Consider the following 27,135-nt stretch of genomic DNA (forward strand, 5'->3'; position numbering starts at 1 on the left):
TTCTTCGCCGGCTAAAACGCCGGGCTTCTCGGTTATTAATGCGCACCCGCTTCTCGCTTCGCCATAAGCCCCTCGCCATTGTTGCCTTCGCTCGCTTGATGTCTTTGTGTTGTCAGTCACTTAAGACTTCATAGAGCCTCATTGTAAAGGAAACTGAAAACATTCTCTCCCTTCTGCCTTTGTTTGCAGCAGTCGAAATGCTGGGGGGGGGAGGGAATATATCAGCCTTTGTGCATTTTGACAAGACTTTATTTTTATTTATTTATTATTATTTTTAAGGGTGTTTTCATGTGGAAGAAACTGCGCATTCCCCCCGGAGGAGTGTTCTAGGCGAATCCGAGGATGTTCCGAGCTAAAGGAGAGGAAGGCTAGTTTTGACAAGGATATACATTAGCTAAAAGTGGAAAAATAGCAGCAGAATTTTTGATAGCATTTCTCAACCCAAGCATTTTAGCCTGGACGCAAAAAACGAGTCAAGCTGTTGACCTCTCCGGGTCATGTCATAATGTCATACTATTTTGGTATTTTGCATCTTTTTATATCTCTCTTCCCCCCCCATCCTCCATTCTCTCAATTTCTCATGCTCTGTTTTTATCCCTTCTCCGACACGCCAAGTTGGAGATCGACACCTAAAATGCGGGCATGTGAGGCTGACGACATGCCGATGATGTCCATGCTGTTTTTCCTGATTTTATTCATAGATCAGCAACCATGCCAAAAAAGTATGTGGTCGTGTGAATAAACCCGTAGGTTGTGGCATAGTTTGTTACTTTAGAAGACTTAACCTGCCAGTAGTCAATGCGTGATTCAGAACTGCGTTGTTCTTGTGCGTCATCACTTGGTTTTTGTAGTAGTTTGTGTTTCTGTGTTCCTCTGCCCCTGAGTCATGTACACAGTCATGTATACAGCCTATCATTGCCTTGGAACATTTAAGAATGTGCTTCTTTGTCTTTGTAGTCTCACAGAGTCTTTTATAGTGGTTTTTATATGGTAGACTACTGAACCTTTTTAGAAGCTGTACTTCACACGGTAAGTTTTGTTTCCCATGAATCTGTGGAGTGTTGCTCTCTTTATAATCTACCCCTGGGAATTTGAGTATGAGACAGACTTTGTTTTAACTGTGAAGTGGTTTGTTTTTACATTTGCCTCATACACTATCCTGTTCTTAACATTCCTCGCCCGTACGGTGTGGTTTGAGGTCGTCTGTCAGCGTTGCCCGTTTTATTTTCTCGGGCTTTCCGTACTGTGACGTTACGGTTCCTGGCCTGCTCTGTGTCCTTACAGTTTTTTCCCCGTACTGTGACTGGTTTTCCCTGTCCTAGGTTTGCATTGTGCTTGTATTATCTCCGTGCTGCGTGCGCTCTGGCCGCCTGCCTCTGTGTTCCTTCACGGGGCCGGCCCAGAATTTGTTTTTCTGCCCCTTTCTCCACGGACCGCTCTTCCGCGGTTCAGTTTCGGCCGGTTTCGTTCTTTCGCCGAGCGCTCGCAGAGGCCGAGGACGAGGAGGGCCGGAATCCGCCGTGAAAGGGGAGAAACCACGGAGAGACCGAGGAGGAGAGATAAAAGAGCCGTCCTGTTCGCTTCTGTTTTTGTTTCGTGGTTGTTTTTGGCACGGCGGAGCACGCTGACGGGAAGCAATGAGGGTTTTTTTGTGTGTCAGTAATCAGCAGGAAAGCACCTCACCACTGCAGTTGAGCATGGTCGAGTGCCCGCTGGGCATGGAGAAACCTCTTTTAACCCTTTGAGGTGTAAGATCACAAATATGCGATTCAAATTAGCTGAAAGGAATGAAGTTCTGGAACAAAATAACATTCCAAAAACCACACACAAGATTAGAATGTTTTTGACTGAACATTCTAATGTTGATGTAACTGCCACTCCTGGTAATTGAAAGCAGTGGAGTTTTAGAACACTGAAAAAAAACATTCCAGATAAAACTACTCTTGAAAGGGTTAAGGGAACCAGTAAAGCTGCAGTGGTGCTTGGTGCGGAGAAACCAACATTCCCTCTGGACCATCCGACAGCCGTTACTCCCAGTGACCTTCATGCACAGCTATGGAGAACCACTCTCATCCTGTAGCTAGCATAGAGGGCCTCTATCCAAGAGTTGCTTATTGGCTGGATTCTGTTTCTGACAGCTGTTTAAATGATGCTTGACTGGAGATTGGTGTCTAGGTCATTTCAGAATCTTCATCCGTTTCTTTGGTCCATATCTCATGAATAGGCTTATGCTTATATTCATACGCTTCTATTTTACCTGCTCTATAGCTTTCCTAATTGTAGCTGGGTTTTCTTCTCGTGGTATTAATGCTAAAACTCTTTCCCCCTTGTAGGAGGAATTGGGGCTGCCTTCCACTACCATCCAGACCATGCCTTCGGTGAGGAGAGTGACAAGGTGGGCAGAACTATCTTTCTCTATACACCCACACACACACGCGTCTGCACACCGCACACACGCGTCTGCACACCACACGCACACACACACGCACACACGCACACACGCACACACACACACACACACACGTCTGCACACTGCGCACACGCACACACGCGTCTGCACACCACATGCACGCACACACACACACGCGCACACGCGTCTGCACACCACGTACACACGCGTCTGCACACCGCACGCACGCACACACGCACACACGCGTCTGCACACCACGCGCACCCACGCACACACGCATCTGCACACCACACACACACGCACACACGCATCTGCATACCACACACAAACCTGCACCCACGCACATACGCGTCTGCACACCACACACAAACATGCACCCACGCACACAAATGCACACAAGGCCGTGCTTGAACAAAAGTGTCAGGGGTTGGGTTATTTCTGTCGCAGTGAGTTTCAACATTATTGCTGACATACCTCATACAAACACTGTGTTCATCCAGGTGTGCTTGGCTGGACAGAGTTGTCAGACGCACGCTCAGCCATAGGCGACAGTGCAGTGGGACTGCGGGACTATAGCGCAGTTCCTGTCGAGTGTGACAAATCATACGTGTCAAATGCGATTCAGAGGAATCCCCGTGTGTAGCAACCAAGGCTCAACGCTGCTCTCCGTTAGCATCAGAACGCCTGGAGCAAAGTTAGCGTAGCCACGGCTTTGGGTTTGGATGTAGCATCCTGCGGGCCTGAAGGCCTCTCCACCTGCTTCCCTACGCAGTCCTGTCCCCGATGCCCTTTGTCATCTCCGTTTGAAAGTCTGAAAGAGAAACCGCATATTTCGCTATTTTATTCGTTAGAAAAAAGAGGAGACGGTGATATTGCGTGTTTGGGGAACGATCCCGCTTGCCGGCAGTTCTTTCTGAGGCCCTCTATACTGGGTCAACAGCAGAGGTGGAGAAACCAGGTGTAGAAAGTCCTCTCCGGTACTTTCTTGCAGTTGTCTGGATATGCTAATTAGCACAATTCTTCAGCCGGCAGGGAGAACTAACTAATTTGTGGAATCAGCTGGCTGTGTTCGTGGGTGGAAGAAACACATGGCACTTTCTGACACCTGGACATTTCACCTCTGTTCGATGGTATGGGTGATGCACTTCCGTATAAGTAGCTAAATGTAGCAGCTCTGTGCCAATAATAATAATAATAATAATAATGATAATAGGAAACTATTTTTATCGCACCTTTCATACAAAATAAAAATGGTAAAAATTTAAAGAAAGCAAACTGAAAAACAGAGTACTTTGCATTAAAAAGAGAGCAAACTGTTTAAAAACATCAACTAAAATGGCGGACATTAAACTTCAGGAATTGCCAGAGACCTTGAGAATAGGCAGGTAAGACATTAAAACACCCTAGTCAGGAAAAGGCGAGGCTGAAAAGATATGTTTTTAGCTGTCGTTAAAACATGTCAACAGAGCATGCACCTCTAAATCCAATAAGCGATGGAGTAATCCTCATGTTGGCGTCCGTGGGCCTACCGGGCACGACTCGGCATTCCCGTCTACAGGGCCAGCCGTATCCGGATCCGAGTGTCCTGATACAGGGCATTCCCATAGTTACAAGGCCTTTGTTTGGGTACACACTGACCTAATGCTTCCTGTCAGCAGAGACGAGTCTAGCATTGGCAGGGTGCTGCGCATTATGTACGGAGGACCCACCATCCCAGCAGTAATGAGCCGCAATGGAGGGAGGGCTGAAATAGTGCACCGTGGGCTTATGGGACTGAAGCATAAAGAGAGGCAATCGTTTTGTTTTTTTGTTTTTTTTTCTCTCAATGCAGGTTTAACACTGTTGCGGAGCAGATGCATTTTGCTTGCTTGATAGGACTGAGAAATGTCAATGCTTTTGTGAAAAGAATGAATAATTAACAAGTTAATGAAGGACATGAAAACAGTCGGGATGTTTTATTTTATACATTTTTCTTGTATTTTTATACAGAAAAAACTTTGTTGTTGCTCTTTGGTGTGGGAGTTTGCAGGGTGAAAACGAGGGGGCCTGGAACATTGTTCTGTCAGTGTGTGTACTGATGACTTCCTCCTCCTAAAGTAGCACTTTGCTACTTGGTTAACGCCGACAAACAACCCTAAGTGAAGTTTACAGTGTTTCCCCTTCTGCTAAGCAGGTCTGCATTTGAGACCACCGAGCAGCGTGCTTATTTTAAGACGAATACGAAGGCGTTTGGACTTAAGACTCATTTGGCTCACTGTTAGCAAACCGCCATTTCCCCGCCCCCGTGCTATGCGAGTCAAATCTTTTAACGCCATTGGTAAGAAAAAAAATATCGCTAGGAATTGCTATTTATACATGAGCTGATTTTGCTCGTGCAAATTAAAAGCACCGGGGGTGATTAAGCTGGCAGCGTTTGCTTTCAGAATCGTGTTATGTACCGCCTAGTGAAACAAATTGACCTACATACCCTGATGCGCATCATATCCTGACCTTTTTATTGTGATATAGGGCATGTGGTCTGTAGTCAGCCCCCAAGTCTCTTCTTGTTTCGGTTTTTCTTATTATACTTATCTCTCTCTCTCTCTCTCTCTCTCTCTCTCTCTCTCTCTCTCTCTCTCTCTCTCTCTCTCTCTCTCTCTCTCTCTCTCTCTCTCTCTCTCTCTCTCTCTCTCTCTCTCTCTCTCTCTCTCACACACACACACACTCTCTCTCCTGCGGTCTGCACTCTATCTCCCTCTCCCATTCTCTTTTTCTCTATTGTTTTCTCTCTCCTCCTCTGTCATCAGTTTCACATCAGGCTAATGAGAAGGATTTAATTGACAGTGCAGTGCATGCAGTGGCAGTGGCCTTCCTTGGTCTTGGTGTTTGCTGAAATGCCAAGTTGGTGTGAAGGCGTGCGGTAATGTGAAGGAAGCATCCCCCACCCAATTCCCCGTTCTCTGTGCGTTTGTCCCGGGAAGAGCCTCCCTCCCTCTCCCTCCCCCATCCCCAAACGCAGACGGGAGGCCCATCAATGTTTCATGTTAACGGGACGCGCCTGTCTGGGTGTTTCTGCCTGTTCGACGGCAGGGCGGGGCGGGATCGGGTGGGGCGGGGCGGGGCGGTGTGTGGTAATGGGTACAGTAACTACCCCGGGGCAGGTGCTGTCTGTTCATGCCACGTTCACCCTGAGCCGAAGCTTGGTCCCTCAACCACGGGCCGTCAATCAAATGGAACTCTCCGTCTGCCATTAGCCTGGCCGTTCAGCATTTACCCTCTGGGCTTTCCTTTCTGTGTCTGCGCGTGTGTGTTTGTGCCTTTGTGCGTGCGTGCGTGCGTGCGTGCGTGTGTGCGTGCGTGCGTGCGTGTTTGTGCCTTTGTGTGTGTGTGTTTGTTTAATATTTTGTGTGTGTGTGTGTGTGCGCGTTTGTGTGATTGTTTGTCCGTGTGCATATCCGTGTGTTTGTGTGTTTGGGTGTTTGTGTGTCCACGTATACGCATTGTGTACATGCTTGTATGTGTTCTGTGTGTGCATGTGTGTGTGCGTGCTTGTTTCAGTGCTTGTGTTTTGTATGTGTATGTTTGTGCATGTGATTGTGTGTGCGCGTGAGTGTGTTTATGTGTATGTGAGTGTTTTAGTGTATACGTTTGTGTATATGTGTGTGTGTTGTGTGTGTTTGTGTGTGTGTGCGCACGTGCCTGTGTGCGCACGTGCCTGTGTGCATGCATGTTTATGTGTGCATGCGTTCCTGTTTTGTATGTGTGTGGGTGTGTGTGCATGTGATGGTAGAACAATGTTAACGCTATGAATCCTCCTCCTTCACAGAACGAGGACAGCCCCAGCCCAAAACGCCAGCGTCTCTCCCAGCACCCGGTCCTGGACCTGACCTCCGCTCCTCCCTCCACCCCCTCACCCCCCATGCGCCCGTGGGAGCTGCCCCCCAGCCGCCGTCCGCACCCCCTGGCCCACCCGCACTACCCCCCCGAGCGCTGCCACACCCCCGCACGCAACCGCCGCAGGTGAGCACGGAACTCACAGGGAAGAGGATGCTGGGATATGTAGTCTTGCGCGTGAATGCATTACTCCACTTCTTATTCAGTTGGGTGAGGGATTTATGTGCCCTCTTTCCCTCGTTTACTGACAGATTATTATTATGGGAGGCGAGTAGCGTTCAGTAGCACTAGCATAGCATTTTATGACATCTCGTGCCCTTTCTGTGGCTCAGGTCACATAGTGAGATGCCGGATGTTGTGGTCTTCTGTTGTAAAATGTTTCAGCAGCATAAGTGGAACATCTTGTCAAAACTGCTTTTTTAGCTGAATAAATATTAGTTATCATTACTGTATGCACCATATATTGAGGCAGACCATTTTTTTTATCCATGTATAAATCAGAAAAAATGGGGAAAAAAGGATTTATGATCATTGTCATCAGGCATCAGGCATTTAAGCAAGCAGCTCCCTTAATTAAGTTCCCAATTAACTTTTTTTTCAAGCACCAGCAGGAAGGGAGGATGATGGGATATGTAGTTCTGTGTGTCACTGTTGTTGTGTGTAGTTTGTCAGCAGTGTTTTTGATCCCCAGCCCCCCTGGTGAGGCACCAGCCGGAAGGGAGGATGATGGGATATGTAGTTCTGCAACCCACTGTTGGTGTGTAGTTTGTCAGCAGTGTTTTTGATCCCCAGCCCCCCGGTGAGGCGCCAGCAGGAAGGGAGGATGATGGGATATGTGGTTCTGTGTGTCACTGTTGTGTAGTTTGTCAGCGGTGTTTTTGGTCCCCAGCCCCCCGGTGAGGCGGCAGAGGGCCCGACGAGAGCGTCTGTCCCGCCACCACCACGTGCTGGGCTCCCCCGGCCGAGGGAGGGACGAGAACTACCGCCGCCCGCCCCACCACCCACACCAGAGCTACCCCTTCAGCCAGCCCGCCCCACCCCAGGGGCTGGAGGAGCCACGGGCCTTCCACCCGCCCACGCTGTCCCCCCGCCTGCTGCACCCCGCCGCCCACCCACACCCCCAGCAGCAGAGCGCCGTGGTGGTGGACCTCCACGAGCAGGTGAGGCCCCTGCCTGCTCGCCGTCCAACCAGAGCAGCTCCCCACAGCACAGGTTTAAAGAGGCACGGGTTGAAAGACGAGATCGAAATACGCTTTTTGAATTCTTTGAATTTGTTCTGCTCATTTTTTGCGGTATCCATAACTCAGGAATTGCGCAATGTAACAATACCAAAATCAGTATTTGGCCAAACTGTTGCCATTGTAGTATACCTGCGAAATGGTTTTAAGATTGGTCGAAGGTACAGACTGTTCTATTTTCATTCTGTTTTTTATTTATTTTACTATTATTTAAGCATACACACGTATAGCCTCAACAGACTGCAACACCCAACACGAGGAAATGTTGATTGTACTAACACAAACATAAATGGTAGAGTATTTGCATTTGTATATATTGAACTTGTGCTGTGCTCTAGCTTTCATAGCCGGTATCGTGCTTTGCGCATTGTTGGTCTGGAATGTACTTGCCCGATCACACGTGTACAGCGATCAAAACGCGACGCATAACAATGTATCATTGTGGCCCATGGCACTTCCTCTGTGACGCCTGGAAGGCAGCAGGTTCAGCTCAGCCAACCACAGATCATGTGTATGTATCTATCTGTATCTATGTTACTGAGCTAGCTAGTTTACGCTATTAAGTTTTCTTGTTCTTAAAGCTGCTGCCTTCCAGGCTTCACTGAGGGAAGGAAAGGACCTTGGGAGCCAGTGTGCTATGCACATTCGCGAGGACCCCGAGCAGTTCGTAGGCTGACGCTGGTGTAAACGTGACCAACTCCCTCCGAGAGACAGGAGGCTGCGTTTTCTCCTCTCCGACCACGAAACGGGCGTTCGGCCCGGATTGCTGGGGCAGGTCCAAAAACGGGGCCGAAACGGGGCCGAAACCCGATACCCCCCCGATGCTCCCTTTTTTATTCACCTCCAGGCCGAAACGCAAGAGCGCCATTTGCATAAAGGGGGGCGGGCCCTCGGGTGTCCCGGTAACCTCACAGAGCTGCTCTGACTTCCTGTTTGGTCTCGGCCCAATTCTCCGCGTTTGACTAAGCCTGCCTGGTGTACTGGAACAAATGAAATTATCCAAAAAGTGTAAACCCCGCCCATCTGCTCCTTGTTGCAGGCTCAAATGAAATCTTGATAGAGCACAGAAAAGCATTTGAATCCAAAATAAATTGTGCCTTTAGAAATATAATGTTCTTTCTGCGTTTTGAGTGGTTTTGAGATTGGAGGCTTCAAAGATACCAAAGTGAACGGCTTCAAGCAGATACAGCCTTTTCAATTTTTCATTTTTTCATAATTTTAAAACTTCACACATATATTTACTGCCCTATTTGTACCTCATTTTTGTCAAAAATGTCAGTTTAGAACCTGATAATTCTTAAGGTTTGGAAGTGCTGTTCGGCCCCACGCGCAGAGCTGTTCTGACTTCCTGCTTCCTCCCCCTCCCTCCTCAGCTGCAGCAGGGCACGGTGCCGGTGTCCTACACGGTGTCTCCCGTGTCTGCTCATGGCCTGCCCCCGCCCCTCTGCTCCTCCCAGCAGCAGGTCCCCGGATGCTCAGTGGTGTTCAGCGGCCAGCACTACCCCGTGTGCAGCGTCCCCCCGCCCGTGAGTACGCCTTAACCTGGTGGCTAACGCTAAGGTACATGACTGGGACCCGGAAGGTTGGCGGTTCAAGCCCCGGTGTAGCCGCGATAAGGTCTGCACAGCTGTTGGGCCCTTGAGCGAGGCCCTTAGCCCCACATTGCTTAGTCTAATCAACAGACTGTAAGCCTGCCTTAACCTCGCCTCCACAGAGCCTTACCCAACCTTAACCCCGCCCACAGACCCTCAGGGTATCTAACACCGCCCACAGACCCTCAGTGGACCGTAACCCTGCCCACGGACCCTCAGGGTGCCTGAACCCCGCCCACAGACCATCAGTGCACCTTAACCCTGCCCACAGACACTCAGTGCACCTTAACCCCGCCCACAGACCCTCAGGGTGCCTTAACCCCGCCCACAGACCCTCTGCCTGCCTTAACCCCGCCCACAGACCCTCAGCCTGCCTTAACCCCGCCTCCACAGACCCTCAGCCTGCCTTAACCCCGCCTCCACAGACCCTCAGCCTGCCTTAACCTTACCTCCACAGACCCTCGGCCTGCCTTAACCCTGCCTCCACAGACCCTCAGCCTGCCTTAACCTTACCTCCACAGACCCTCAGCCTGCCTTAGCCCCACCACCAGAATGTGCAAACCCCTTTCTGGTCTTCTTGGTTGGCTCAATTTCACCAGGCGCAGGATAAATCGAGCCCAGAAAAGTATCTGAACCCAAAACAATTATGTATTTAATCCAGGTCTGGTCAGCACCTTTGAAAATGCGCAGTCAATGTGAGTCAATGCACTTGCTGTTATCTGGCGCCCTCTAGTGGCCAACAGTGTCACATTCAATGGTTTACCTACTGCACTGGGCTACTGCTGAATTAAAGGCTGAAGCTAAGAAAGCCATGTAGCACAGAGCAGTACATGAAACAGACTTAATGTTTTATGTATTTTTAAACCTGTTTGAGGGGTAGTGTGTTCATCAGGGATGTTAAAAGATTTGAAGCATGGTTCCGAGTTTTTCCTTTGGTAAGGCAAAATACATGTCTCACATGAGCAACTCTGGGCGTTTTAGCTGGCTTACCGTCTCCTGCTTGGCTGAAGAGCCACATAGCTGTGACATTGTTCTAACAGGAGGATGCAGTGTTATTCAAGTGTTATTCAGTCCACACAAACCTTGTGACCCTAACTGTTCCATGCTCGCGGGTGTGACTGTATTGGTTTTAACTGAGCTATTGAACTCCCCCTCTCTCCCTCTTCCTCCTCTATCTCGCTCCCCCCCCTTTCTCCCCCTCTTTCTCTCCCCTCTCTCTCCCTCTTTCTCCCCTCTCTCTCTCTCTCTCTCTCTCCCTCCCTCTCTCTCTCTCTCTCTCTCGCCCTCTCTCTCCCTCCCTCTCTGTCCCTCTGTCCCTCTCTCTCTCTCTCTCCCGCTCTCCCTCTCTCTCCCGCTCTCCCTCTCTCTCCCTCTCTCTCCCGCTCTCTCCCGCTCTCTCCCGCTCTCTCCCGCTCTCTCCCGCTCTCTCCCGCTCTCTCTCTCTCTCTCTCTCTCTCTTTCTCTATGTCTCTCTCAGATGCTGCAGGCGTGCTCAGTGCAGCACCTCCCGGTGCCCTACGCCTTCCCCTCCCTGCTCTCCAGCGACCCCCCGTTCCTGCTGCACCCGCCCCACCTGTCGCACCACCCGCCCCACCTGCCCCCCCCGGGGCAGTTTGTGCCCTTCCAGGCGCAGCAGTCTCGATCGGTGAGCAGGACCCCCCGGGTGGGTCAGGGCTGGGGGGAGGGCAAAGCACCTCATGTCTGACTGAGTCATGACTGGCAGCCACTCACATACTCCCTCAGTCTCTCCATTTCAATTGGCTTTATTGACATGACTAAATATCTGTTGCCAAAGCATATAAAAATACAGAATAACAATAATAATACATATACATATTAGATTCATATACTATATTGTGAATCGGTAATAATTAACATTCAGTGATTATCCTATAATTGGTAAACCATGTATAGAGGTGATCTGTATGGATACTTAAGATTTATAGGTTATATACATACAGTGGCTTCAGAAAGTATTCAGACCCCTTAACATTTTGCACACTTTATTGTGTTATAGATTACATTTAAAATTTAACATTTTTGCCCATCAATCTACATTCAATAACCAATAATGACAAAATGACACATTTTGGGTTATTGAATGAAGATTGATGGGCAAAAATGGTATTCATTTAATATTAAATCTACAACACAATAGAGTGCAAAAAGTGAAGGGGTCAGAATACTTTCTGAAGTCACTGTATGTACACATACAGTAGTGCTTTTGTTGTGAATGTACACAGAAAGTTGCCTTTTGTTGTGAATTTAGGAATTAAATTGTTTGGGATATTATATTTTGGGATATGATTGTGTAGTTGGTTAATGGCTTTGCAGCCGGTGTCCCATATTTTGCCATATTATCCCATATCCTACATCCCATATTATCCCATATTTTCGTGCGTTACGTGATTTGCTCCACGCTCACTGAAGTTCTCCTTCCTGTCCCAGCCGCTTCAGAGAATCGAGAACGAGGTGGAGCTGCTGGGAGAGCACCTCTCTGTGGGCGGGGGGTTCAACTACGCCCACTCCGCTCACCCCGGCTCCCTGCCCACCTCCACACAGCTCCAGTTCCTCTCCCATGAGCCACTGCCCCAGGAGCTGTTTGGAGTGGTAAGTACACCGCCTCCGTGCCTCACAAACCGTCAACACCGCCTGCCACGCCCACTTCAGATTGGTTGGGTTCGTAACTAAACGGCTTTAAGTTTAGTGGTAGGAAAAGGCAAGCATTGCTGGGCTGAATGGCCTGTTCTTATCATAATGTCATATCAAGTTATGTTATCTTGTGGTTTTGGGCACTTCCTGGCATTGCATTGTTTGACTGCAATTTACTGAAAAGGAGTCATCAATGTCTTTTTCTGTAAATTTGAAATGGTTTTTGGCAGGAAAATACACTGAAATTCACTGCAGTGCCTCAAAGACGCTTGGTGTTGCAGTGCAGGTGATCATATGACACAGTTTGGTCTGCCAACATAGTGTAAGTCAAGAGCAGACCTGCTTTAAAGCACAGTGGGCCAAACAAAAACATCAGCACAGACCCATGTGCCAATATATTAAAATCCCCATACGCAAAAAGACATAATCTTTCAACATTGTGCATCTTCGTGCTTAAGTAAAGTGATTTTTATTGAAAATATGACAAATTTGCAAAAGTGCAAGGAACGGTTAAAAACTAAATTAAATCAATATTTGTTGCGACCGCCCTTCACATTTAAAACTGCATCAATTCTCGTATCTACACTGTCCTGCATAGAAAATCAGCTGGTAAGTTGTTCCAGATATACTGGAGAACTTGCCATAGATGCCAGGTAATCCCGGACAGCCTCAATACTCAGGCTCAAGTTTTTTATCTTTATTTATATTATATATATATATTATATTATATTATATTATATTATATTATATTATATTATATATAAATCTAAGGTGCCTAAGACTTGTATGGCATGATGACATTCTGCCACCACCTCCAGGCACAGTTAGGTCGTCTCTGCTCTAGGTCCTGTCAAAGCATAGCCTGCTATCCTGTTTCTTTCTCAGAACGGTAACGTGTGTACCTCTTCCGTCTGAAACAGCCCTACCCCCACTTCATGCCTCGACGAATCACGGGCCGACGCTATCGCTCCCAGCAGCCACTGCCACCCCCACCGTACCATCCCAGCTTCCTGCCTTACTTCCTGTGAGTAGCCCTGCCCCATGACAGATGGTGTTTATTTGTGCACTTTAGCCCGTGTTATTTACACTGAGGAGTTTAACGGACTTGCATCACTGACACACAAGTATGTATATAGTGGGATATACTATGGCGTCTCGTGAGCTCAAAAACTAAGCATTGATCTCAAGCTATTTTCTTACATTTTTATTGATGAACAAATGTGCTAACGATCTGACTAATCAATCGGAAAAGAACACGCAGCTTCTTCACATCGTGTTAAATGATAAATACAATTGAGAGGGAGAGGGAGAGAGGGAGAGGGAGAGATTAAAATAAAAATATCAAGAAGTAGAAAAACAAGCACAAAGCAAAAGGAGAAATGGTTTGACAGAGAATGTGCTTCATCAAAAAAGAACTTAAGAAAGCTGTCAAACAAAAAACATAGAAACCCCAATGACCAAGTGGGACGCCTCGAATACTTTCAGGCTCTAAAACAATATAAAAAACAACTCAATGTGAAAAAATCACAATATATGGAGAGTGAACTAACCAAAATTGAAAAGGCTGTAAATCAAAATTCCTTCTGGCAGCTATGGAAAAAAATGAATACAACTCCCCAAACAGAGACTAGTCCAATTAAAAACGGCAATATCTGGAAAAAATACTTTGAAGATCTTTATAAGAATCCAGAGAGCCAAGGTTTAACTTCTAATCAGACCTTAACCATTGAAAAACTAAAAATATTGGAAACCACAATAAAAGATAATCAATGTGCTCTTGACTATCTCATTAGCATTCAAGAACTACAACAAAAACTCAAAGCTCTAAAAAATGGAAAGGCCTGTGGAATTGACAGCATCAATTCAGAAATGCTGCAACACAGCAGTCCTAAACTTCAATTTGCTATCCTAAAGCTCTTCAACCTAGTGCTGAAAACTGGAAGCTTCCCTGTGATTTGGAATAAAGGTCTCATAACTCCCATTTTTAAAAGCGGAGACAAACTTGACCCCAGCAATTACAGAGGGATCTGTGTTAATAGTAACCTTGGAAAGGTCTTCTGTAGCATATTTAATTCTAGATTATCGACATACCTAATTGAACGCAATGCACTATCAAAAAGTCAGATCGGCTTCTTACCCAAACACCAAACATCAGACCACATTTACACTCTGCACACACTTATTAAGAATCATGTCCACACAAAAAACAAAGGAAAAATATTTGCCTGCTTTGTAGATCTAAAAAAGGCTTTTGATTCAATTTGGCACAATGGATTACTTTTTCAACTCCTTCAAAGCGGCATAGGTGGAAAAGTATATGACCTAATTAAATCCAAATATTCTGAAAATGAATGCTCTGTGAAAATTGGAAACAACAAAACAGAGTATTTCATCAGGGCTGCAGCCTCTCTCCCACCCTATTCAATATTTACATCAACAAACTGGCCACTACACTCGAACAATCTCCGAGTCCTGGACTAGAATTACAAGGAAAAGAAATCAAGTTCCTCATGCATGCAGATGATCTAGTCTTGGTATCTCCTACAGAACAAGGGTTACAACAGAACCTATCACTGCTCGAGAACTACTGTCAAAATTTGGCAATGGCCATTAACCTGGAAAAAACTAAAATTATGGTGTTCCAAAAAAAGGCCAGATCACAGGGATCCCGATACCGGTTTACTCTGGGGGAGACCACATTGCAGCACACTATGGAGTACAATTATCTAGGCATAATAATCAGTGCTTCTGGCAGGTTTGACAGAGCTATAAATGCATTGGCAGATAAAGCATGCAGGGCCTACTATAGCATCAGAAGATCACTGAACAAATTCCATCCACCAATTAAAATTTGGCTTAAAATTTTCAGCTGTGTAACTGAACCCATTCTTCTCTATGGGAGTGAGGTGTGGGGCCCATTACTTAACCAGAAACCTGCATCTTGGGACAAAACTCCCATAGAAAAACTTCATCTTGAATTCTGTAAAGACATCCTTAAGGTCCATAGAAATAACCCAAACCATGCATGCAGAGCAGAGCTGGGTAAATTCCCTCTGTCCCTCCCCATGATCAAAAGGGCTATTAACTTCCAGGCTCATCTAGCCCAGGCTGATCCTGAATCATACCAGCACAGAGCATTCATGAGTAACTGCCTCCACCCCGAGACAGACCCCCTGAAACGTATAAAAGAAACATACCATCTTCAAAACAACACCCTCCATACTCTTTCAAAAACACAACTAAAAATAATAGATAACAAAAACAAAAATGAATACATTGAAAATTGGCTGACTGAAATAAACAACTCCAACAAATTAGAATATTATCGGTCATTGAATAGAAAATACACCTTAGCACAGTACCTTGTTAATATAAAAAACCCCAAACAGAGAAGCACCTTAACAATGTACAGACTCAGTGACCATAGCCTGGAAATAGAGACGGGACGCCATAGGAAGGAATGGAAGCCCAGAGAGGAGAGAACATGTAAACACTGTGGATCCGGAGAAATAGAAACTGAATCTCACTTTCTCCTCTCCTGCCCCATATATGCAACTCTAAGGGAGGCTTTCCTAGGGAAAGTTAAAACCAGCATCACATCATATGACAGCAAAACATATGATGAACGATTAAGCATATGTCTGGGAGAAGCACCAGAACTTATAGAGTTGTCTGCACAATATGCGAGCGCTTGCCACGAGCTAAGAGAAAAGAAAATTAACACTGTAACATAGTCCCATAATCCGTTCCAGAGAACAGGAATTAGAGATATTTTCATCATTATATTTTTCAATCAACTTTTATTCACTTGATAATACACCTATGTATTATATAATTAACATAATAACCTCTCACCATCACTTATTAAACGTTGTTGTTGTTGTTGTTTTTATTTTTATTTAGCTGTTGTTGTTGATGGTTGATGTTGCTTTTTTTTGTTTGTTTGTTTTTTCCCCCATTATTTATTTATTTATTTTAACAATTATTGTATATTGTACTGCTTTGGCAACAACGGTTTATTACCATTCATGCCAATAAAGCCATTTGAATTTGAATTTGAATTTGAATTTGAGAGAGAGAGAGAGAGAGAGAGAGAGAGGGAGAGAGGGTTTTTTTTATAAATACCGATTTAAATAGATTTTAAACAGATTAATTGAATGTATCATTAGGGTTGGGAGCTGAGAACCGGTTCCAAATTAGAAATAAATCCAAAAGAACCGGGTTACTGAAGAAATTTGAATTTCCATGTGAGACTTTTTACCAGAGGATTAGATTTCTTAGACTCTTAGATGGCTAGATTGCAGTAGATACATTTGCGAGATAGCTACTGTTATCGTTTTAACGTTCCTTACATATATATACACGTTTTATATGAATATGCGTTGGAGACAGTGTTGTAAATGTAAACACGGAATGTGGATAGATTGATTGTATCCATTTACATTCTTTCTCCTTATTAATCCCCTAACAAATTTCATTGTCAAATAAAGTCGCTATTGTGATGTCTGGTGAATCGTTGGAATTCATTTAAGGTTGAGGTAAACAGACAAGACAGTTCGACATCAAAATTATCTGCTCCCTTGGAGCGAACAATCCAGACAAAAACATTATTTCCAGTTTTTTCTCCTCACACCAGCCCTGTGTAAACTGGGGGGAACTATTGGCTTCAGCTGTGACTATTGATTTTAAGGAGAAGGACGGGAGTCTCTGGGCAGAAGCCAGTCCCGCGGGTCTCGTCCCAGTCCTGGTAGAACCCTGTGGGATGGTGCAGGGTCCCGTCGGGGTGTGAGTTTGACAGAATGGTCACTCTTTTGTGACTCTCTTCCCCTTCAGGTCGATGCTTCCTGTGCAGCCCGCCGTGGGACCAGCCATCAGCCTGGAGCTGGACGTTGACGATGGCGAGGTGGAGAACTACGAGGTGAACACAGGTTTCTTCATTAAGCCATTCAGTCCCAGGCCCAGTATGAAGTGGCTCCAGCCGAGAATTTTGCCTTTGGTTGAGAAGATTTAATAGGGATTTGGTAGGGGCCTAAAACAGTAGTGTAGGAGTCATTTTGATTGGTTGAGACGGCTTAAGGTCAAGAGTGTCATATGGTTGTTTCGCTTGGGACTGGAAGGTTTAAAGGTGCAGTTCACCCAAAAATTTAATTAAAAGTATGTTTCTACTTACCCAGAGTAGGCTCTGTCCGAGAGTGTGACGAATTTTCAGTTATTTTTTAGGTGCAGTTTCTTTCGAAAATTAACTTTTGAAGACGTTAACCGCAACGGCTCTTTCCAAATATAATGCCACAGTAACTCGCAAACATCTTGCAACTATTTTAACTATTTAATTGACTGCTGGAACTCACCAACTGTATCCGCGCAAGTTTCCACTAAAGCGCACCAATGAAACAAATTCACTTGAGACCGTTACACAATTTTTACACTGCAAAAAATGTCTGTCTTGGGAAGGGCTTTAGTTTTATCATGAGAATTAAAATCTTTTTTTCTCTCTGAAATCGAAACTATTTGTTTTAAGCTGCAGTTTGCTTATCAAAAATGGGTTGGGTCATCAAAATGAGCTGTGTCATTTTGGAGGAGTTTATTATTCCTCTCCCCACTGCAAACTGAAGCTCTCTCTCGCCCCCTAGCTGTCGGCAGCGTTAACACACCTCAATCGCGTCAATTGGGTCCACAGCGCTTTCCCCATGTCCACTCTCCTCAGTTCTGAGGCCGTATTGGAGGGCTGGTTCATTTAATCACCGGTGTCTTGAAACAGGACCTTCCAACCATCGTCATTCCTTGAAAGAACCGCTGTTTGTTTTGTCCTCAAAGAAGTTTGTTTCCATAGGGTTGCTTTCTTTTCCTTTAATCTCTCATGTAGTTGGGTAGTTTAACTTTGGCAAGTTGTCGGGTTCATTCATAAAAGTTTTGTAAAAGCGTGGCTAATTTGTTCTCTTTAGTAGCTTTGAAATTCAAATAGAAGCCCCCACCACCTTCCCCCTCCACACCCGATCTGTTGCCTCCCCTCTCCTTTTATTGGTGTCATTAACATTAAAAATAAAATCCTCATCAGCAGGAACAAATAGAAATGCTTGTAATTGTTTAACAGTAATGATTTTAACAACAGAAATATTGTAAATGTTAATGGCTGCAACACTAACTGCTGGGCACCAAATCAGCTGGCACACTTTATCCCTTTCGGGCTCATGTACACTATTAGGGTTGAATTAACCCTGAAGGTTTTATTGCGCGCAGTAACAGTAGCTAATTAGTTTCCCGGGCAATGCGGCGCATATTTTTAGCTGTAGTCGTTTGCTCGCTGCCCCCCAAGCTGTGGCACGAGGCCTTCTGGTGCTGTGCGCCCCTCCTGCCATAAAACAGTCTCCTGTGGATTGATTTCAAGGGGCTTGGCCAGAATTGCTTTTGTAAATGTAGCTGTTGTCACAGGTAATAAATGTGTGTCCATAATGGGCTCCAGAATTATTGGCACCCTTGATATATATGCACAGAAAGTGCTGTAAGCTAAAATAAATTCTAGTTATTGACATCAGCTATTTTTCTACATGCGGAAAGTAGTGAGCTTTATTAATGATTCATACCAAGAATACACACACTCGATAAACAATGGACCATGCACTGCCCAAGATTGAGTTGCTTGTAATGAAAAACCTGCCAATTAAATACATTTCTTCCTATCAATTTAATTGGATATGGGCATCTCCAGCAAAAAGATGTTGCTCAAGCCTGCCGGGTGGCACTCGGGTTTTCAGAGGAAGCTGGGGATGACGTTGTCCTTCTCTCCCCAGGCCCTGCTGAATCTGGCCGAGCGTCTCGGAGAGGCCAAGCCGCGGGGCCTGACCAAAGCCGACATCGAGCAGCTTCCATCCTACAGGTTCAACCCCAACAACCACCAGTCTGAGCAGACCCTGTGAGTGACAGCTGCCGCCTGTTCTGACTTCCGCTCTATGCATTACCTTACATTTATTTAGCAGGCGATTTTATCCAAAGCGACATACGGTAAGTACATACCGAAGGACGTTAGAACGACTGCAGGACAGGCCAGATAAGGGACAATTCCCATCAAGAATCTGTTGTCTACAGACATGGACATCAAGTCTCGTACACATGGTAAATAGGCCAAGTCAGTAAGTTATAAGATATAAAGTAAATGGGACTGTAGCACCAAGGTAACTACAAATGCAAATATGACCGTACTAGATTAAAAGTAAAAGACAAAGTTCAGCAAGGGGCCTAGAAGATTAAGACAGGTGATGCCCAAGTGATAATACATTTACATTTTACATTTTAGTCATTTGGCAGACGCTTTTAATCCAAAGCGACTTACAAGTGCATAGGTTCTACCATAAGTCAGAGCATCACATCCAGAAACTAGCAAAATACACAGGAAATGCTGTTCTAAACATAGTTGTCATCAGAAGTGCATTTTTTATTTTTTATTATTTTTTGGGGGGGGGGGTTCGACAAGGATAGGGATATCAGAAAGGAGGGGCAGGGGAAATCAGGAGGGAGGACTATGGTAGAGTTTGAAAAGGTGGGTTTTGAGTCTGCGTCGAAATAGGGGGAGGGATTCTGCTGTTCTGACAGTGGTAGGCAGGTCATTCCACCACTGAGGAACCAGAACGGAAAACAGGCGTGAACGTGCAGCTCGACCGCCAGGTGCACGTAGAGAGGGAACCGTAAGGCGACCAGAGCTTATGTTGCTTTTCATAGATTAGGCCACTCGTTACATTACATTACAGTATAGGCATTTGGCAGATGCTATTATCCAGTGCGACGTACAACAAAGTGCATACCCAAGTGCACTCCCAGAGTGAAGTTATAGCTAGTCAAAGAAGAGATTAGTCTTCAGACTGTGGGGGAAATCGGGCAGTGACTACGCAGTTCTTATAGGAATGGGGATGTCGTTCCACCACTGGGGAGCTAGAGTGGAGAAGCTCCGCAGTCAAGCAAGAGCCATTCACACGTTGGTAGAATGTGGAAGTTTCCCTGCAGCAGCAGAGCAAAGTGGTCGAGCTGGTGTGGAAGGTTGAATTTTGTCCTGTAGGTCGGGAGGGACTATCTTGATGGCTGCTGTGTAGGCCAGAGTCAGGACGTCAGGACTTTGAATATGGTCTTGGCAGCAATTGGCAGCCAGTGGAGTGACTTCTGCAGGGGTGAGAAGTGTGAGAACTTGAAGACGAGTGAGGCCGCCATATTTTCGATTAGCTGTAGTGTTTGGATGGCGCCGGCTGGTACACTTGCAAGCAGGGATTTGCAGTAATCTAGCTGGGAGGTCACCATAGCCTGGACGAGTAGCTGTGTGGAATATGTGGTCAGGTATGGTTGAATCCTCCTGATGTTGTACAGAAGGAATCTGCAGGGCTGTGATGTTGCTGCGACTCGCTCCTTGAAGTCATGCTGGTAGTAGATCAGGACAGAGGAGGGGGAGGAAGCTTAGACTGGAGGACAGCTGATGGGATAGGGTTAAGCAGACCGGTGGTTGCACGAAGGTTTGTGTCCAGTTGAACTATGTCTGTGGCCTCCAGCATCTCGAAAAGAGGTCAGTGCCGCAGTCGGTGTGCTTCAGGGAGAAGGTGACATCACCGGATGAGTGAAGAAGTTGCTGATACCGGCCGCCTTCCCCTCAAAGTGGGACAGGAAGTCATCTGCCGAGAGGGAAGAGTGAGAAGAGGGGGAGAGGGGGAGGAATGAGCATCGAAGAGAAAGTGGTGGAAAGTATTTATGCGGGTTAGACGCATGCATCTTAGACTTAGAAATAATGAAGTTCTTGCTAATGTGGTAGCAGATGTAAAGGCTGCCAGCAAGGTGTGATATGAGGCCAAGTCACCGGAGGATCTGCATCTGGATCCACCTCCACAGTTCTGCTCGAGCGGAGAGATTCTTCCAACTATGGGCAGGGTTGTGCTGGTTTGGACACAGCATGAGATAAGGTTTCAGGTAGCAACATCGACAGACAGTTTAGAGAAAGAGGCAAGAGGAGGATGAGTGATAGTATCTGCCAGGTATGTTGTGTACACATTTACATGTATTGTAGTATTCGGGGTATTCTAGCTGCCAACCGTGGTATGCTGGTTGGTAAGCTGATGTACTCTTCAAGGGTTCAGGTTGTATCTATGCAATTGCTCTATGACTCGGAACTGTACTTTTTCTAGGGTCCTGAATGCACTTGTCCCTGGGTTTGATTTGTACTATTGTACGTCGCTCTGGATAAGAGCGTCTGCTATATGCTGGTAATGTAATGTAATGTAATGTAATGTAATGTAATGAAATGTAATGTGTGTGTGTGTGTGTGTGTGTGTGTGTGTGTGTGTGTGTGTTTCCGTGTTTCCGTGGAGGGTGTTGTTGCTGTATGTAAATTATATTTCTTTTACAGGTGTGTGGTGTGTATGTGTGACTTTGAGTCCCGTCAACTGCTGCGTGTCCTACCCTGCAATCACGAGTTCCACGGCAAGTGTGTGGACAAGTGGCTCAAGGTGAGTGGATGGGAGGGGCTTCCACAGAAATATAGCAAATGTTTACAAAATCACTTTAACACTACCGCAAAGGGCTTTGTTGAGCATGATTTCATTTTTTGGAAAAAAGCGGCTGCTTAGTTACATCTTAGATAAGGTTTAATTATTATATCTGTTAACTGCTTTAGGCTTTAAAGAAATTAATTGACTACCTAATTAATCTAATTAAATTAAGCTGTAGACTGACTTGTATTACCATTTTCATGGTGCTAACGAGCAGGGATAATAAATGGCGGAAGGTAATTTTATCTGTCTATATTTTTAGCTGTTCATTTTTATTTTTATAATTTTTTACAGCATTCATTTTGTTGCCTTGACCCACAGTTGAGTTGAACAGTATATTATTGAGTTGGTCAGAACTGTGCGAAGTTGGCTGGATGATTCTCTCTCTCTCTCTCTCTCTCTCTCTCTCTGTGTGAAAATAGACTGCCTTGGTATTTAATATAAAGGGACTCATATGGGGGCCACATTGGCTCAGGCCGTAAGAGCAGTCGTCTGGCTGTCCGAGGGTTGCTGGTTTGATCCTACCCTCGGTGTGTCAGAGTCCCTGAGCAACACCAAACCCTGACGTGCTGGTTGGTGCCTTGCATGGCAGCCAATTACCGTTGGTGTGTGAGTGTGTGTATGAATAGGTGACTGAGAGGCATCAATTGTACATCGCTTTGGATACGTGCTACATAAATGCCAACCATTTACCGTTTTAGCATTTAGCAGGGACTAACACCGACACTTTCTCTCCTCTCCTCTCTCCGCCCAGGCCAACAGAACGTGTCCGATTTGCCGGGCGGACGCGTCGGGGGTCCAGCGGGATTCCGAGTGAGGGGGCAGGGCCCGGGTCCCGCCCACGCACACAGACCCTCCTCCTCCTCCTCTTCTTCCTCTTCCTCCTCGCATATTCAGTCCATACCTCCTCTTCCTGTCTTCTCTCCCCGCGGGGCTTCCTCCTTTCCGTCGTCCCTTCCCAGACAAACTCGCAAACGTGCACAAACACACGCAGACGGGCACAGTGCACGCGCGCGCGCACACACACACACACACACGGGCGGGTCCTACCCTTCCAACTGCGTGTCCACGTATTAGAACTTAGAGGGGGAAAATAATAATTGTGGTCTTCTCAGCTACAAGCGACAGCAGAAATCTTGGGATCGTTTGACTAACTGTGTGATTGGAACTCCAAAGATGATTATTCTTATTATTACAAGTATTGATCACTATTATGGTATAATTGAATGTTTTCTAATTGTGTTGTTGTTTTTTTTTTATTATATATAAATTGCATTTTTTTTCCTTTTTTTTTTTTCTTTTCTGTGTGTGCACTAACATTCCCAGGTATGTGAGAGCATTATTGTGTGTCTGTATATTTACCATGACTGTGAGCATGTCATTTTTTGTGTATGAGTAAATATATAAAATATATGGGGGAAAACAAACAAAATTAACAATGTTTTATGAATTGAGAAGTACAAAGAATATATAATAAGAATTGGGAACTATGGGGTAACTCAATTACCTACAATATAGCAATCTGTCTTAGACAATTGAAACTGTGAGATGTATGGCTGACTGCAGCAATTATGTTACACATGCGCTAATGATTTTCTTGTGAATTGAGGGCTAGGCGATATACCGTAAACGATAATTATTAAGTGCCATAACAATCATTGATCCTATTCAATGTTCTATTGGCGTTGCCATCTCTATATATTACGTAGTTTAAGGGTGGTAAACTTCAGAAGCCATGTGAAAAGCTTACGGGAGAAATAAAAACATTATCACGGTTATACATCGAGTGACGATAGGACAGCCAATCGGCAGCGTGGTTGAAGAGCTTCCATGTGATGATGTCATGATCATGATTTTGTGAATGACGATTATGAAGAAGATTCATTCATTGACACTGCATATAAACGCTTTAATATACTTAAAAACACTTAACATACTTAAATTACTTATTTTATATTACTGCAAATTCCATCAATTACTTGGTTATACAAGTCGGGTATTACAGTTTGGGAAATCCATATTTTCCCTGTAATTTGCAGGCTACTGCTTGTCAAATGTTAGTAGCGTTTCCTTAAAAGCTGGTTTTTCAACCGTATTGAACAGCCACATTTCTTTTGCGATGTATAACATCACACTGCCAGTTACCGCGTGCCATGGGCTTCTGTTTATATTTTGACACCCAACTGAAGGTTTTTGCAATGCTACATTGCCACAATGGACATTAACTGACTGCTTTTGGGACGCCCAAGTTCAGCTAATTGTTGTTCTGTTCAATAATCTGCTGCTACATTGAAATAGGGAGGTAAAGTGGATGTCCCACTGAATTGCATTTCCGGTATACTGCTAAATGCTATGCTTGTGCATTTCATCATAGACAGCAGCAGCAACAACTTCATATAAGCAAACAAAGCATTAAAGTGTTCTGCAACCACAAAATGAAAAAAATGTATGTCTCTTGTAGGCTATAACTGGCAACGGTGTGGAAGGCAGTTCATTAATACAGAAAGTCACTTTTTAGCACAAATTAAAGCACAATACTTTCAAATATAGCACTGACTGAATTCAAACGAACAATGCAAATTGGTTGTGGTTGGCTCCAGTTGACTGAATCACGATCAAAGTACAATTGTTATGGCTCTAATGACATATGTTTTTCACAACCACATAGAAGCTGCTAGACAGATTGGCTGTTTAATGTCTCATTGGTGATGGTTGTTATAGCATTCGGTAGTCATTATTACAGTATATCGCCTAGCCCCAATTGCGTGCATCTGTGTGTGTGAGCATGTGATATTGAGCGCCATCGGTCATCTTTCTGTGTTATTTATGCAATACTTGTTCAGTACACTGGTTTTCTGTTCTTCTAGACTTCCCTTCCGTATAAGATGTGCAGAGATGGAAGTTTTTTTCAGTTTTAAAGCACGCTGGTCTTTTACTGTACAGCGTCCCCCCTCCCATCCAAAGGGCAGCATGTCACCAAATAGCATCGTTTTCCCCAAACGCCCCGACCCTCGTTTGTTCCCGTCGAGTCTGAAGTCACCCTCTCCGTCAGAGGTGAAGACCGCGGGGTATGACATCGAGGGGGAGTGGTGGTGGCTGTCGTTCTATGTTCGTTGAGGCCTTCGGGCACCAGCACGCCGAATTATCCCGCGTCAATCGAAGTTTGACGGTCCACGGGAGACGGGCGCGGCTTCCACGCCACCCGGGTGAGGAGTTCCGGTCGGTTCCATCGATTCCTCCCGACCCGAAGACCAAGTCCTGCAGTACGCATGCTGGAGGGCGGGGTTCGACGTCCAACCCCACCCCATCGAAACACGCGATTGGTTAATGACAAATCCCGCCTTTCGAAAGCTTGGAAATTGACTAGGTGGCAAACTCATCAAAGGGCGGGGTTTGACTGCAGCCTGCGGGCAGAAGCTTCTTAGCAGGTTGGCGCTTTCTAAAATGGTGGGTTTGCCGTTAATCCCACTCTCGGGACTGGAGAAAGTGAACCAGTATGAAAAGATGGGGAAGGGTTTCCACAAACAAACCAGGCCCTGGGTTACTACCTGGGCGCTTTCACACTGGACAAGCTGGGAATATTCATGTTGTTATTATTGTTATTACTTTATGATTATTTAGGTAAAAAGTCAGTTTTTGATAGACCTGGCATGCGGACCGAACTCCGCTAGCATGCGCACCTGCTGCAGAAGCTGCCAGCGGGCTACGGAAAGCTCTCCTCTCGAGTCTCTCGAGACGTACGCGTGTATTATTTTATTTTTTCCGCGATGTGGTTACACTTTTTGCTGCACTAAAGGGAAGCACAAACTCTTTCGATAATTGCTGCAACAGCTGCCAGCTGAAACTCTCGCTTTCTCGGGTGATCGCCTGGAGTCCATTTTGCCCTGTCGGCATGGAATTCACAGTTCTAATTCTGCCACTGGACAAGGCCAGGCTACTTTCTTCTCAGTGTGTGGCGGCCATTTTGTTCGGGTTTAGTATTTTAGCATTTGCTCAAAACAACAGTAATGAGCTGAGGCTGCACAATGAGGCTTCCACAAACCCTGTTATTCCTATTCCTCGGTTGTTTTAGTCTCTCTTTACGCAACCTTATGTCACTTCTCATCCACCTATCTCCAGTGAATACATTTACCAGCTTCCTCCACCCTGCGTACACCAACCTCCCACTCTCCCTTGTCCGTCTCACTCAGAATGTCATTAGAATAACCAATTCCGATATGAACCTGCAGTGTCTTAATACCAGTTGCCTTTTCTACACAAGTCCGTAGCTGAAACGTCGATATCCTTTATTCACTCCTCTCCTGTCGAATGTACCCTCCGTCTTTACGTCTCCTTTGGGGTTAGGCAGCCTGCATGTTACCTTTTTCATAATCATCGTTGTGTTATTGCAAATTATTATTATTTTCTTTCTGCTTGGTACACTTGCAGTTACCTCATTTTTAATATTTATGTATTTTCATAATTTGCTTAACCAACATGAGAGCTTTTGGGGTTTTTTTGTTCATTTTGTTCTATTAAATTTACAAAACCATCCTTTACCTGGACATTGTAGTGTCATATGTATTACCTTGTAACCAAAATCATTTGAAGGCTTGATATAAACTTTTTAACAAAAAAAAGAAAGAAAAAAAACGTTTGTACATTTTTAATGAAACTCACTAGTAATGCTTTACTAAGTATAGCAATGGATTCATTTTATTCCCTGTGCCCAATGTTTTCGGATTTTAGAGGGTGGTTAAATAAATGTATAACGTACACTGACCCTGCCGTGGGTACGCGTGTTGTCTTTATTAGTTAGTTCCAAAAGTACTGCCAAATTAGTGGCAGTTGGCTGTACTTCTGACTTCATTAGGAAAATGAGGTGTGGTTCAAGTTGCCACCAGATGGCGATGTTGGTCTTCAATCGAAGGCGGCAGTATGCCTTTGGGCTGTTCCCAGGCACACTGCCAGTCATATAATCGTGGATAAGATTTGCCATGGCCATAGGTCAATGTGGGGGTCATCCCATTTTAAATTCTGTGCTCTTCCTGGTTAGCAGTTTTCATCAGTATCTTGATTCCTCAGACATTCCCGGCCATATTTCCAATGAATATTAAATATTAAAACATATATATATATTTTTAAAGGTGCCTTTTTTGGTTTGAAATGAGTAAATGTTTCCAAAGCATTCATCAATACTCTAATAAAACAAATAATAATGAACAAAAAAATATATATATACACACACTCACTGAGGACTTTATTAGGAACACCTGTTCTTATTCATGTGATTACCTAATCAGCTTGTCCGTGCATTGCAGTGCAATGCATAAAATCATCCAGATGAGCGTCAGGAGCTTCAGTTAATGTTCACCTCCACCACCAGAATGGGGAAAAAATGTGATCCAAGTGACTTTGACCATGGAATGATTCTTGGTGCCACACAGGGTGGTTTGAGTATCTCAGAAACTTTTCATGCCTAACAGTCTCTAGAGTTTGCAAAGAATATTGTGAAAAAACAAAAATATCCAGTGAACAGCATTTCTGTGGGCAGAAACGCATTGTTAATGAGAGACGTCAGAGGAGAAGGGTCAGACTGGTCAAAGCTGACAGGAAGGTGACAGTAACACAAATAATTACACATTACAACAGTGGTATGCAGAAGAGCATCTTTGAACACACAATGCATCATAACTCTAAGTGGATAGGCTACAGCAGCAGAAGACTTATTGAGTCTTAAAAATGTCTAACAAATACCTAATAAAGTGCTCACTCAGTGTAAATATATATATATAGCCTCGTCTCCTCTTGCCTTGCCTGACTCTTTCACACGGGCTATGTCATGTATTCACTTTAATCTCTTGGTGACATCG

The 27,135-nt window shown here is 45.1% G+C and overlaps 1 protein-coding gene across 1 annotated transcript in view; it reads left to right on the top strand.

Annotated features, from left to right (window-relative positions):
- Positions 1–26,044, top strand: part of LOC133135217 (E3 ubiquitin-protein ligase RNF38-like) — a 40,793-nt gene extending 14,749 nt beyond the window's left edge. The window contains exons 2-12 of the mRNA XM_061252064.1: positions 2,334–2,395; positions 6,216–6,409; positions 7,173–7,443; positions 8,895–9,047; positions 10,591–10,758; positions 11,562–11,723; positions 12,686–12,789; positions 16,599–16,683; positions 18,554–18,675; positions 21,142–21,241; positions 22,038–26,044. Of these exons, the coding sequence (XP_061108048.1) occupies positions 2,334–2,395; positions 6,216–6,409; positions 7,173–7,443; positions 8,895–9,047; positions 10,591–10,758; positions 11,562–11,723; positions 12,686–12,789; positions 16,599–16,683; positions 18,554–18,675; positions 21,142–21,241; positions 22,038–22,100 (1,484 nt within the window). The 3' untranslated portion in view covers positions 22,101–26,044. The remainder of the gene's footprint in view (positions 1–2,333; positions 2,396–6,215; positions 6,410–7,172; positions 7,444–8,894; positions 9,048–10,590; positions 10,759–11,561; positions 11,724–12,685; positions 12,790–16,598; positions 16,684–18,553; positions 18,676–21,141; positions 21,242–22,037) is intronic.
- Positions 26,045–27,135: the final 1,091 nt, after the last annotated feature.

Source organism: Conger conger, chromosome 8, assembly GCF_963514075.1.
Source record: "Conger conger chromosome 8, fConCon1.1, whole genome shotgun sequence".
In the NCBI taxonomy this organism is placed as follows: Eukaryota; Metazoa; Chordata; class Actinopteri; order Anguilliformes; family Congridae; genus Conger; species Conger conger.